At 43.1% G+C, this 14,232-nt stretch overlaps 1 protein-coding gene across 1 annotated transcript in view; it reads left to right on the top strand.

The window, feature by feature from the left end:
* Positions 1-14,232, top strand: part of KIAA1755 (KIAA1755 ortholog) — a 74,927-nt gene that overhangs the window by 47,843 nt on the left and 12,852 nt on the right. The window contains 6 exon segments of the mRNA XM_020990752.2: positions 846-962; positions 5,023-5,121; positions 6,073-6,221; positions 12,372-12,510; positions 14,067-14,107; positions 14,109-14,187. Coding sequence (XP_020846411.1) covers positions 846-962; positions 5,023-5,121; positions 6,073-6,221; positions 12,372-12,510; positions 14,067-14,107; positions 14,109-14,187 — 624 coding nt within the window.

Here is a 14,232-nt window from a genome sequence, read left to right on the forward strand (position 1 = left end):
CTCTCTTCAAATAAACACACAGGTTTGTAAATGTGCTTCTTTGTAACTGGTGAAGGGAAAGGATTAAAAAAAGGATTAAAAAAAAAAAAACAGAGCCATCCCAAAATGGAATCAGCCACCATAGAAAGTAATGAGTTCCCATCAATTAATCAATAAACACAAGGCATTTAGCAAACCCATATGTCAATTTGTTGGAGATGGATGTCATAGATAAGACTCATGCTTCAAGTAGAGACTGGACCAGATGTCCTCTGAAATCCCTTCCAAACCTGAGATTCTGTGAATCTATGGTGCCATGAAACCAGAGCCATTTGAATGAAAAGTACTGAGTCTAGATTTAAAAAAAAAAAAAGACTAAGGCCAAGGCAGTGTGGTACAGTGGAAGGAGAACTGGATTTGCTATCACAGGACCTGGTTTTGAATTCTGGCTCTGATGCTTGCTACCTGTGTTATTGTTGTTACTCGATATGTGACCTCAGTCAATTCAGTTCAACAGGTATTTAGAGAAGCCACTTGCCCTCCCTCAGCCTTCATTTTCTCTTTTACAAAATGAGTAGAGTCAGACAGGATGGGCTAGAGGTCCCTTCCAGTTTTAAATCCAATAACCTAATACCCAGGGGAGAAAGAAGACTGGGTAGGAGTGAGGTTGTGGGGGTGGGGAGTAGGGAAGGAGGGCAGGTTTGGAGAACTAAACCTTTCAGTCAAAGTGGAAGACAAGGTTAGACCAGCAGCCCAGAGAGGAAGGGTAGAATACCAAGGCATTCGATACCTGACTAACACTCTGGGATTCTTGCTTGTTCATGCTCTTTATGTCTAAGATCTCCTTTGATTTTTCTCTCACCCAGGTGGAGGTGCTGACATCTTTGAAGGCCCTAAGCCGCCACGTGGACCAGAACCAGCTGACCGCAGACCTGGAAGGCTCCTTCCCATACTGCCACAGTCAGTGGGTGCAGTTCTTCCAGGTGTTTACAATCATGGCCTTCAGTCTCCTCCCCTTTGTCTTCTTGCTTAAAAGAGCTGATCTCTTCTACCCAACGGGAAGACTGCTCTGGCACTATGTGGAGTACTAAACAGGGACCCCACAGATGACAAAGATATAATGCTTGCCTTCAGTTCAATTTAATGTTTATCCAACCTATGAATAAGGTTCTATGTCAGGATACAAAAATTTTGAAATTATATAGTCCCTGACCTCAACAACTTAGCATTGTAACCCACTGCACATTCTAGTAGAGGGATATGGCAAGAACACAGAAAGTGTAATACCAAGTAGAGTGTGATAGGATCCAAAGAGAAATCCAGAAAAATAGATCAAGGAAAAATGTGATGAGAAAGAAAATACTTTCAGTGGAGGGTGGGAAAGAATAGGGAAGGTTACATGGAGGAGGTGGGACCTGACTGGGCCTTGAAGAAAGGAAAGGATTTAGCCACGTGATGTGAAGAGTCTGTCTCAGACATGGGGGATATCCCAGGCAAACGAGCAGAAGTGGGAGAAGGCTAGTCATCCAGTACAGTGAGAAGCTGGAGTGTGTTAAGGGGGTAGTATGAAATAAAGCTGAAAAGATAGGTTAAGGCAAGATTGTGGAAGGCTTAAGTGGTAAGGGTAAGGAATTTGTGTTTTATCTTAGGAGCAATAGGGAGCCACTAAAATTTTTTAAGAAGATATGCCATCATCATATCTATGCCTTATGATTATTTTGGCAGTTTGAAGTCTAGGGAACAAAAAATATGTCCATGAATAATTATGATACAAAGTAGGGTATAAAGTGTAAGTGTGTTCAAAACACAGAACTGTGAGAAAGCAGAAGGGGAGGGATTGTGTTTAACTGGGTAGGCTTCCTGGACGTCTGGAAGAGCCAGCAGGAAATGATCAGACAGGGCTGGAGCAGTATGAGAGAGAAAGTGCATTCCAGGAAAAAAAATAGCATGATCAAAAGCATGGGAGCAGAAAAGTGGAAGGGTTCAAGGAACACTGAGTATTCCTGTTTGGCTCTAACATAGGCTATGGAAAGAGGAACCGTGGAAAAGAAGGCCATGTAGCCAGAGGCTCTCTGGGGTGTCATCATAACAGGAACTTGGAGTGCTGCTGCTGTCCTAGATAGTAAAGGAAGAGGCCACTGCTTGGCCTCCTGGGAATGGGCCCAGCCTACTCTGGGCAAGTCATTCCATCCTGCTTTCCAGAGGAGCAGCTTGACCATTAGAGTAACATGGACTTTTGCTTAGAAATCTAATGATTTGGCTATTTCCAGTTCTAAGGGAAAAGTGCTGACCCCAAGGATCATAGATTTAGGGTCAAAATATACTCTAGAGGGCATTCAACCCTCCCATTTTATGGGTGAGGGAACTGAGGCATAGAGAGGCACTTACGTAAGTGACTTGCCCAGAGTCACACAACTAGTAAATACCTGAGATAGGGTTTGGGTCCATTTCTTCTGCACTCTAAGTCCAGCCCTATTGACATTGCCTCTCAGAGTGTCCCCTCAAAGCTTTTAGAATCCACTGTCTTAGAGAATTATAGGATGTAGTGCTGGAAGGGCCTTTAGAAATCATCTCTTTCAACCTCCCTCGCTTGGCAGATGAGGCCCACAGACAATGAATAATTTGCCCAAAGTCCCCTAAGCAGTAAACAGCAGAGTCATAACTTGAACTCAGATCCTGACTCCAAATATAGTGCTGTTTCTACTAGGCCACATTACTGCCCTTGCCAGGCATAAGACCCTGACAATTAAGATGCAGTGCCACCCCTCATGGAGTTTCTAGTCTTATAGGGATAGATGAAACTACACTGCACTCTCCTATTAGTTTGAGCAGCATTGAGGAAGCTAGCTAGTAGGAGGAAAAGTAGGATAGAACCAAGGCCTACCAGGGGCTAATAAGGAAGTGATTTCTGCCATCTACCCAACCTCTTAGTAGGTCTATGTCTTTCTCTTTGGATGTTTGTTTTGTCAAAGTATCCCAGGGCTTACTCTAAGAGAGACTGTACTATATGGTATAACCACCAAAGGCTAGATGACCACTTGCTGGGGATATTGTATTATGCTTGTTCAAGTACAGGTTGGCCTAGATGGCTTCGGAGGTCCCTTCCAATTCCGTGTAGTGTTAAGTCCGCTACAGTCTCCTGGGAGTCAGGAGACCTAGGTCCTGATGGGTCTGCCATTAACTCTGCAAAGTGGACTTGGACAGGTTTCCTTCCCCCTCTGGGCCTCAGTTCCCTTATCTGTGAAATTGGGGTGATCATACCTGCGCTGTAGACCTCACAGTATTGTTTTTGTGGGTCAAGTGAGATAAGGGATGGGAAAGTGCTTTATAAACTGTAAAGCACCATAGAATGGTAAGCTATTATTAATTGGGTATTGCATAGATAACTATTGGTTATATTATAATGTGCAATAATATAATTTGAGAGGCAATGTGACAGAATGGAAAGGGCCCTGGATCTGGAATCAGATAACCTAGATTTGAATCCTGTCTCTGCTACCTTCAGCAAATCACTTAAGCTCTGTAAGCCTGAGTTTCTTCATGTGTAAAATGAGGGCATTGAACTAGATGATAGCTGAGGTCTCTTCCAGCTCTAAATCTATTTCATCCAGAGAGAGAGAGAGAGAAAGTGCACACACAGAGCACACACAGAGCAAAGTGGCACTATACTTATACATATATGTGTGTGTGTGTACACACAGCAAGGTGGCGCAGGCGATAGAATGCTGGGCCTGAAGTAAGGAAAACTTATCTTCCTGAGTTCAAATCTGACTTCAGATACCTACTAGCTGTATGACCCTGAGCAAATCACTTAACCCTGATTGCCTCTGTTTCCTCACTGCAAAATGAGCTGGAGAAGGAAACAGCAAACCACTCCAGTATCTTTGCCAAGAAAATCCCAAATGGGGTCATGAAGAGTTGGACATGATTGAAACAACTAAACAGCATGTATGTGTGTGTATGTATATGTATGTATCTATATGCACATACATATGTAGAATGTCTATATATCCATCCTATCAGATGGGGGTACATTAGAACCTTTCCCAATAAATATGAGACAAACTAGCAAAAAGAAATAAGTAAATAAAGCTATGATTCTGTGACCCAGTTAATCTTAATGTTATAATTTACCAATAATGACTCACCCTCCAGAAACAGCACAAAAATCTATCAAGATATGGGAATCATGTATCAAGATTAAAGGATAATAGATAGATGGGGAAAACATCCTATTCCAGCATCCACAAGGCACCCAAAAATATGGAGAATGTGATGAAGAATGGATTATTAGATTATAAACTCCTTGAAGGTGGATACTACATTGTCTTTCCATCTTTGTCTCCCAAATGCCTTGCAAACAGTTGGCATGTAATAAATCTTTGTTGAAATAACACTCATGGGAATCACAGGATTAGAAGGGTTGAGATCTCCAAGTTGAGTAGGGTACTCCCATTGATGAGATCCCAACTCCATGAAACCAATGAAGAAAGTTATCATAACTGAGCCTGATATAGTTGCAGACCCTGTCAGGGGGCTTTCGACTTTTTTCAAAAGGTTTCAAAAGGTTATCCCTTTTTATCCTCAGGACCACAGTGTTCAAGAGAAGTAGGGCAGGAATTGGGATCATATCCATTTTATGAGTCAATAAAAGCATAAGAATGTTGTCAAGCAGCATGGAAAATGGACCCTAGAACCTAGATTTCCTGACTCTCAAAGCAGAGCTTTGTCTACATTAGCACTAAAACCATTCTCAGGCAACATGAGAGAGCTCATGTAACCTCAGTGATGACTTCAGGAGAAGCCCATATCTACTTATAGACTTTTCTACTCTCTGCCTTCTTCAATCAACAAAAATTTATTAAGCTTATTGACAATGTATGAGGCTTTATGCCAAGGTTCTGGTGTTACAAAGAAAGGCAAAAACCATCTCTGATCTCAAGGAGCTTACATTTTAATGTAACTCCACCCTCAGTTCTATGCCTTCCCTCTCCCTCCAAGCTAAACACTAACTGCTGTCCCCTTGGGATCTCTTTCTTCCAGAGGGTGGACCCCTTCCTGACTGAACTCCACAAGGTTTCCACACTGCTCCAGGATGCCATCCAGGAGTTTGAGAAGGGCAAGCCTCCCAAAGGAGTACAGGTGAGCACAGGAAACCAAACTAGGGGTACAAGGAGCAAATCCCAGCTAGAGTCTCACAGTCAGATTTTGCAAAACGTAATTATTTACATGGGAGACAGGACAGGAATTGCTGCTCCTATTTTACAGAGCAGGAAACTGAATCCCAAAGAGGCAATTAATATGGCTTGCCCAGGGAAACAAAACAAGTCAGTGATAGATCCTTGGTCTCCAGTCTCCTATCCCCAGAGCAGGCAGCTAGCCAGTGTCTCCTCCCTTCTGATGTGACAGTCTGGGGATTCCCAGGTGTTGCACAGAGTGCAAGTTTGGCTGCAGTCTTCCAGATATTGAAGACCTTATAGAATGAGCTGTAGACCACTGGAGCTAAAGAGAAGGAGTATGCTCAGTGAAAACTGATGACTTCACTGCATTTGAAAAGACCCCAGGAGCCACCAAAGACTGGCCCTGGGAAGCTTAAAGACCCCTTGTGCTATCTGAACACAGCCCTTCTACCAGCTTGAGTTAACTAAGAGGCAACCAGGTGGCACAGTGGATAAAGCACTGAGCTCAGAATCAGGAAAAGTTCTCTTCATGAGTTCAAATCTAGCCTCAGCCACTTACTAGCTGTGTGACCTTGGTCAAGTCACTTAACCCTGTTTGCCTCAGTTCCTCATCTGTAAAAATGACAAGTAAATGGCAAACCACTCTGGTGTCCTCACCAAGAAAACTCCAAATAAAGTCAAGAAGAGTTGGCAGTAGGGGGCTCAGCTCAGTGGACAGAGCACTAGCCCTGGAGTCAGGAGGACCTGAGTTCAAATAAAGTCGTGAAGAGGCAGACACGACTGAACAATAACAGGACCAACCAATGGCCCCCCCCAAAAAAGGCTGGGTGTACCCCTAGAGTCCAAGTCCATTGACTGAGAAAGGTAGTAGGAATGCCAAGCCTGACTTTGACACCTGCCCACTTCCTTGCAGGAGGCAGCTCAAAGCATGACCAGATACAAGCAGATGATGGAGACTGTACTTAGTGATGCCCAGCTGGTGAGTCTGCAGAGAGAAGGAGGAGCCACCTTAGCCCGGCTCAGGAAAGAGGCCTGCAAGCTTGGCCACTCACAGGAAGTCAGGTATAGCAATCCCTGGGATAGGTGTCTCCTTTCACCTCCAGGGTTAGAGGGGTAGCAGGGGGACCTGGCCCCTCCTTGCTCAAGACCACTGTCCCTCCTGGATCCTCTATATAACTCTGTACAACTTGTCAAGTCAGAGATGGCAGAAGAGCATAAAACTGTCATGGCTCAAGACTCCTTTGGGTGTCAATAAAACTTATGGACTGCCTACCAGGGACCACAACTCTCAGCTAGTAAAACCAGTTGGTCTTAATTATGTATCCATGGGCCAACATGGCATGATCTGAGGGGCGTTGCCAAAAACCTCAATGCCCAAAAGTGACTTCACTATCCATAAGGGACCTCAACCCACCAACTGTAATGATGTCTAACATGCTACCATAAAACACATGATCATATATTTAGAGTAAAAAGGAAAGCAGAGCTAGAAGGGATTCTACAATATAGTATGTCTGATCTCCAATGGACCTTGGGATACAAACATAAATAGAGCTGGACTGGACCTTAGACTGTAGACCATAAACCATAGGATAATAGATTTAGAGATGAAAGGATCCTAAAAGTAGAGACTGTAGAATGTTAGGGCTCGAAAGGACCTTAAATAGAGAATATTGCAGACCAGAGCTGGAATGCAATGAATGAATTCTAAAAGTACTTCTTAAGTGCTTACTATGTGCCAAGCACTGTAGTTAAGCATGGGGGATACAAAATGAAGAAGAAGAAGAAGAAGAAGAAGAAGAAGAAGAAGAAGAAGAAGAAGAAGAAGAAGAAGAAGAAGAAGAAGAAGAAGAAGAAGAAGAAGAAGAGGAAGAAGAAGAAGAGGAAGAAGAGGAAGAGGAAGAAGAGGAAGAGGGAGAAGGAGAAGGAGAAGGAGAAGGAGAAGGAGAAGGAGAAGGAGAAGGAGAAGGAGAAGGAGAAGGAGAAGGAGAAGGAGAAGGAGAAGGAGAAGGAGAAGGAGAAGAACATCATCATCGTCGTCATCATCATCATCGTCATCATCATCATCCCTGGCATGCCACAATTCACACTTGAATTGGAGAAGACAACAACTGTAGTAGAATATAGCTGCAGGGTATATGGAAAGATCCAGAGGTCCTAAGGGTGAAGCTATAGGTCAGATGGCAAGGCATGGGAGCCCTTAAGATGGACAGAGTGTTTGCCCCACAGGAATAGCCCACTACCGTTGGGACATGGGGAGTGGGCCTAAAGACAAGAATGGAGAGAAGATTCTGAGTTCCTTCTGGCAGGAGTGGGGATGAGGAAGGGGCCAGTATCTGGCTAGAAGGAGAAAAGGGGAATAGGATATTGTCAAGAAAATAGGGGAGGAAGAAAAGAGATTCCTCTGGGTTTCATCTTTGTCTGGGGCCCTCCAGGGACCTCCAGATAGGATCTGAGATGGTTGGGTAGGAGGAAAGAGGTCCTGCTCGACCCCAGCTCTGGCCCAACTATAAGATAATTCAGACCATCAATCATGGAACATAGAATTGATCATAGGATCATAGATTTAAACCTGGAAGAAACCTTAGAAATTGTTTAGTCCAACTCTCATTTTATAGATGAGGAAATTGGGTCCCAAAGAGGTATTTATCTCAACATAGCTTATAATTCCAAAGTAGGGCCTCTGATTCCAAATCCAGCGTATCATATCATCCTTCATTAGGGCAAGAAGGGATGTAGGGCACAGAAAGTAGAATATCAAAATATCTAAGTTCCTTGAGGATGGAAACTGGCTTGTTTTTATCTTCATATTCCCACAATTGGCTAGTTAGCTAGGAGGTAGCTAATAAATGTTTTTCCCTTTAATTTGTTTAATTTATTATCAGAAACATGTAATGTCAGAAACGGAAAGGACCTTAGAACATAGCCTGTCAAAGCTAAGAGGTGCCTTAGAAGTCAGTAGGTCTAATTCCCCCTCTTTATAAAACAAGGAAACTGAGGCCCAGAGAGATTAAAGGCCTCAGGCACCCAGCTAGTAAACAGCAATGTAAGATTCAAACTCAGATTTCCTGACTCTTTCCATTATACCATTTTGCGTTCATTTTTAGGTTCTACCAAGATATTTCAAGCACTAAAGTGTTCTTTGGTGAAAAATTTTGGGAATTAAAGTGTTGTGTCTCCTGGAGTAAAATGTAAACCTCCTCACTTAACCCCTTGGGACCACTAGTTTCTTGGAAAATTCCATCTTAATTAAAGAAAAGAGAGCATGACCCTAGGAGAGAGGACAGGTAAATTTTGATGGATGGTAGGGGATAATGAAGTGTGTGGAGGATGAGCAAGGTTGGGAGCAAAGCCAGAGAGTCATCCTAAGGTCTCTGCAGTGGAGAATTCAGACAGCAAGAAGAAATGTGAGGGGGCAGCTAGGTGGTGCAGTGGATAGAGAGCCGGCCCTGAAGTCAGGAGGACCTGAGTTCAAATCTGGCCTTAGACCAAACACTTGACACTTACTGGCTATGTGACCCTGGGCAAGTCACTTAACCCCAATTGCCTAAAAACAAACAAAAAAAAAAAAGAGGAAATGTGAGGGCAGCAGGAGTTTGGGGCTATACGGTAGGAGAGTGCCAACGGTAAGAATAGGGATACAGAAAGAGGAGGCAAGAGAGAGCTGGTGACTATCCCTTCCATGTTTGCTGCTATCCCCATCGCTCTGTCCTGCCAATCAGTACAGCAGAGTGAGCACAGTTGCACTACCCATCTTCATCATTAGATGGCACTGCTTCCTCACAAAGCGCCAACTTGTTTGTCTCATGTTCTCGCCATCACTCCTTCCCCGCTACGGTTCCCACCCCACTCCCATTCTCTGCTCTGCTGTGTTTTTCCGTTCCTAAAAATCTCAGCAGGCAGCCCCTTCATGCAGCACCTCGCATGAGAGGTGAGGTTTTATGCCCTTTTCCTTCCCCTTTGTCATTCTTTTAAAAGAGTGGTTAAAAGGGTGATTTGATCATAGGATTTCTAGCTGGAAAGGGACCTTAGAGATGATCTGGTCTAACCTCTTCATTTTATAAATGGGGAAATTGAGGCCCATGGAGGGGACAGGGACTTAGGCAAGGTCACAGCAGAGCTGGGATCATGGGATGGTAGGTTAGAGATGTCAGGGACCTCAGAGTCCATCTACTGCAAGGGCTTTTCTTTGTGTCTGGGAGCCTTTTGGAAGTCTGGTGAAACCTATGGATCCCTTCCCAGAATTATCAAATAAAATACAGAGGATCAAAAAGAAAGCCCACTCTATCGAAGTATAGTTATTAAATGTGGGAAAAAATTCCTGGACACCCTCCAACCTCCAGTACTTTGCAAATGAAGAAATTGAAGCCATAGACATTAAGTGACTTGACTAAAGTCACGCTAATAATTACTTGTCAGAGGTAGGATTTGAGTGCAGGTCCGAGGTGGCTCAGTGGATAGAGGGCCAGGCCTGGAGTCAGGAAGACTCCTCTTCCTGAGTTCAAATCTGGCACCAGACATATATTAGCTACAATACTCTGGGCAAATCATTTAACCCTGTTTGCCTCAGTTTCCTCATCTGTAAAATGAGCTGGAGAAGGAAATGGCAAACCACTCTAGTGTCTTGGCCAAGAAAACCCCAAATAGGGTCACAGAATCAGACACAACTGAAAAGTGACTAAATCACAACAAACAGCCTCTGACTCTGGGAATGTTATTCTTTCTGTTGTACTGATTTGTTGTGGTTGTGGAATCATTTTCAGTCACGAGGTACAAAGTACTCTTTAAGGTCTAGAGGGGAGAAGATCATTAGTGACCGGGGGAATCACAGAATTATAATAACTCCCACTTCTATGGTGCCTTAAGATTAAAAAAAATTTTCCTTAATATTAATAACTGCCTTTGAGAGCTGAGGAGGCACTATGGTATGATGGGTTGAGAGCTAGCCTTAGTATCAGAAAGATCCAGGCTCAAGTCCTGTCTATGACATTCTGACCACAGGCAAATGATTTTATTAAACTCTCGGTGCCCACAGATAATTTTCTAAGATTTTAAGTTGAAGATAAAAGGAACTGCCCTATCACCAGTTCCCCGTACCAGGGAAGTCACAGATATGTTAAAAAAAATTCTTCAAACAAACCCCATTTACCCTAGGGGAAAACTCAGGCTCAGTAGTCACACAGCTAGTAAGTATCAAGCCAAGATCTAAACCCAGGTCTTATGACTCCAAGTCTAGTGTTCCTTTCCTATGTACACATTCTCAGGGAAAATATCATGATGGACGTAATATTCTTTTTGTTTGTTTTTAGAGATGGGGGTTGGCAGAATTGACTTTTTAACATTTTTTTTTTGAGTTCCAAATTCTCTTCCTCTCTCCTGCTCCTCCCCCACTGATTGAGAAGTCCAGGGGCAGCTAGGTGATGCAGTGGATAGAGCACTGGCCCTGGAGTTAGGAGGACCTGAGTTCAAATCCAACCTCAGACACATGATACTCACTAGCTTTGTGATGCCGGGCAAGTCACTTAACCCTGATTGCCTCACAGAGAGAGAGAGAGAGAGAGAGAGAGAGAGAGAGAGAGAGAGAGAGAGAGAGAGAGAGAGAGAGTGTAGCAGTATGATACCGATTAACATGTGGAATCATACAAAACGTATTTCCATATTAATCATGTAAAAAAAAAGAAAGTGGAAAAAGTGTTCTTTAATCTGCACTTAGAGTTCATCACTTCCCTTTCTGGAGATGGATGACATTTTTTATCATGAGTCCTTAGGAATTGTCCGATCATTGTATTGATCAGAGTAGCCAAACCTATTCACAGTTGATTAACTTTACAATATTGCTGTTACTATGTACAGTGCTGTCCTGGTCCTTTTCACGTCATGTTCATATAAGACTTCTCAGGTTTTTCTGAAACCATTCTGCTCATCATTTCTTAGAACACAACAGTTTTCTATCACAATCATATACCACAACTTGTTCAGCCATTCCCTAATTGATGGATATCCCCTCAATTTTCAATTCTTTGCCACCACAAAAGAAGAGCTGCTATAAACATTTTTGAACATATGCATTTTTCTTTGATCGCTTTGGGATACAGACCTTGTCGTGGTATTGCTGGGTCAAAGGGTATACACAGTTTTATATATCTTTGGGCATAGTTCCAAAGCTGGACCAGTTCATAACTTGGAGGTGACATTTGAGGCAGCTAAGTAGCACAGCATATAGAATGCTGGACCTAGAGTAAGGAAGACCTAAATTCAAATGCAGCCTCAGACATTTACTTGTCATCTGACTCTGTCACACAGATAGTAAGTTATTTAATCTCAGTCTGCCTCAGTTTCTTCATCTATAAAATGAGAAAATCTGTTAACAAATAATAATAGTGTCTACCTCCCAGGGTTGTAGTGAGGATAAAATGAGACATTCGTAAAGTACTTGGCAATCCTTAAAGCACTATTGTTCTTATTATTATTTGAGTTGATATATAAGGACGGACAGGAATTCAAAAGAGAAAAAGAGGAGTTGAATATATTCCAGCTATGAGACAGAATTAGCCAAGGCAGAGAGGCCAACCTGCCTACCAAAACCTTAGAACATTAAACATTACAACATTACAACGGAGTCTTCTAACTCCAGGTCAGACTAGCAACCATGCAGCTGCCATGCAAGGCATTTTAGAGAAAGTGTCAGACCAAGTCCTATCCTCAAACTACTTACAGTACTCGAGGATATAGTCTTGAAGCAGTCAGAAAGTATTTATTAAGCACTTCTTATGAGTCAGACACTGTGCTAAGCATTAGAGATACAAAGACAGACAAACAACAAAAACACTATGCAGCCTCTGCCCTAAAGGAGCTTATATTCTAATGAGGGAAACAACATGCAATAGTTACATACAAGACACAAAGAGAGTGGATGAAAAGTAATGTCAGAGGTGAAGCAGCTAAGGGAACCGGGAAATACTTCCCTGCTACAGAAGGTGGTATAGGTAAGGTTTAGATAAATAGCCGGCAGTGGGGATCTACTACCCTGAGTCTACCCATGCCCTCTTGGGACCAGTTGCACACCTTTAGAAATGGCTAGAGCAGTACCTGGAGGACACACCCTACCAGAGATGGAACCTGGGGTCCATTTGGGACTAAATGTATATCGAGGTCCCTTCCCATTCTGAGATTCTGCCCTTCATTAATCTGTGATTCTTCCTTGGCTCTCAGGAACAGTATGGCTCTGGCAATGGCCCTCTACAGTCAAGTGGAAGAACGGGTACATGTGCTAGTGACCACGTCTAACAAGAGTTTAGACAGACTGGAATCCCTGGTGCAGACAAGTGAACTGGAGTCTGAGTTCCGTCAGGTAAGTGAGTTTAGGGGCCTTGGGCCAAGGCCCAGGGGCTCTCTCCCCTAGGAAAGGGCCAAGAGGACCTAACACACATCTCTCCCACCCATAATATACATCTCTCCCTCACACCCCATCACCCCTGAGCAAATCTCGCCTCAATATAAAGAAAAATCCCCTAATCATCAGAGCTGACATGAGTTCCCCTTTGCTAAAGGTCTTCAGGCAGAAGCTGGTTGATGGTCACCAGGATGTTATAGAGGAGACTCATGGTTAAGTGGAAGTTAGACTAGATGACCTCTGAGGTCTTTTCCAACTATGGGATTCTAAGACGTCCAAGCATTCACCTGAACTAGGTTAATAATCTAGGTATTCTCTGGAGAAGAGAAGCTGTGCTTTTTCATCTTCAAGAACTGAGGATATTCTTAGGTGTCCCCAGTCATCTCTACCTCTTGAAGAGGAAGAGAGGTTTTCCTTCTTCAGAGAAATAGAAGATAAAGCAGCACATCCATGTCCCAATGCAGGGGATGCTCCAGATAACCCTGTGAAGCCTCTCTAGGGCCCAAGCGCCAGCTCTGCTGGGTTCTTGGGCTCTCTGCAGTCTTAATTAATGCATTCATTCAACAAACATTTATTAATGGCCTGCAATGCCCATGCTAGGCACTAAAAGAGAGAAAATTTTCTTTTCATTCTCATGTAGCTTATAGTCTAGAGGAGAGACAAGTATAGAGTTAGCCTTACAATGCTGCAGAATATAATTTTAAAAAAAATTCTTAGAGGGGCAGCCAGGTGGCGCAGTGGATAGAGCACCGGCCCTGGAGTCAGGAGGACCTGAGTTCAAATGCTGCCTCAAACACTTAACACTCACTAGCTGTGTGACTCTGGGCAAAATCACTTAACCCCAGTTGCCTCACCAAAAGAAAACAAACAAACAAATAAATGAATGAATGAACGAATAAATAAATAAATAAATGAGTGAATGAATGAATGAATGAATATATAGATAAACAAATAAGTAAATAAATGATTAAATAAATAAATGGAATTCTTAGTTACAAACAAAGCACTATGTCAGGTCCCAGGGAGAAGTTTCTTATTGGCCAGGGAAATTAGAAAGGCTTCCTGGGGGAGGTGACATTTGAACTCAATAGGTGAAGATAGAAGAGAGGACATTCCAGGCATAGGGAATGGTGCAGAAGCAGAAGAGCATGGAACATGTTTGGGAGTCAAGGTAAAGAGCAGTCCAATTTTGCTGGATCACACAGTAGGGGGAGTGATATGGAATACAGCTGGAAAAGTAAGAAGGCATCAGACTATAGATGACCCTGAATGCCAGCTGGAAAAATTTGAACTTTTATCAATAGATAAACAATGCATAATCAATAGGAACCACCAGAGTTCTTTGAACAAAGGAGTAACAAAAGAATGGAGGCAGAAAGGAGTTTGGGAAAATCAGACTGACCTACCCTGTGAGTGATTCCTTCCCAAAGGTAAGAGACTCTGGAATAGCCTGGAACCCAAGGCAGGCATCTCTTCAGCTGCCCACTCACACCTCTTTTCATTACCTTCCCCAGATCAGTGACTGGATTGATGGGGAAGGAACTACATGGCTTAAGGCTGACACCTTTGGAATGGAGTTTGGAGAGTGTGGAAAAATCCCACGAGCAGTTTGAAGAATTCTTCCAACAGGCCACGGTATGTCGAGTCTGAGGAAGTTTTCATCAAGTGAGGTCAATGGCA

This window comes from Phascolarctos cinereus, unplaced genomic scaffold (genome assembly GCF_003287225.1).
Source record: "Phascolarctos cinereus isolate Bilbo 61053 unplaced genomic scaffold, phaCin_HiC Scaffold_2;HRSCAF=192, whole genome shotgun sequence".
Classification (NCBI taxonomy): domain Eukaryota; kingdom Metazoa; phylum Chordata; class Mammalia; order Diprotodontia; family Phascolarctidae; genus Phascolarctos; species Phascolarctos cinereus.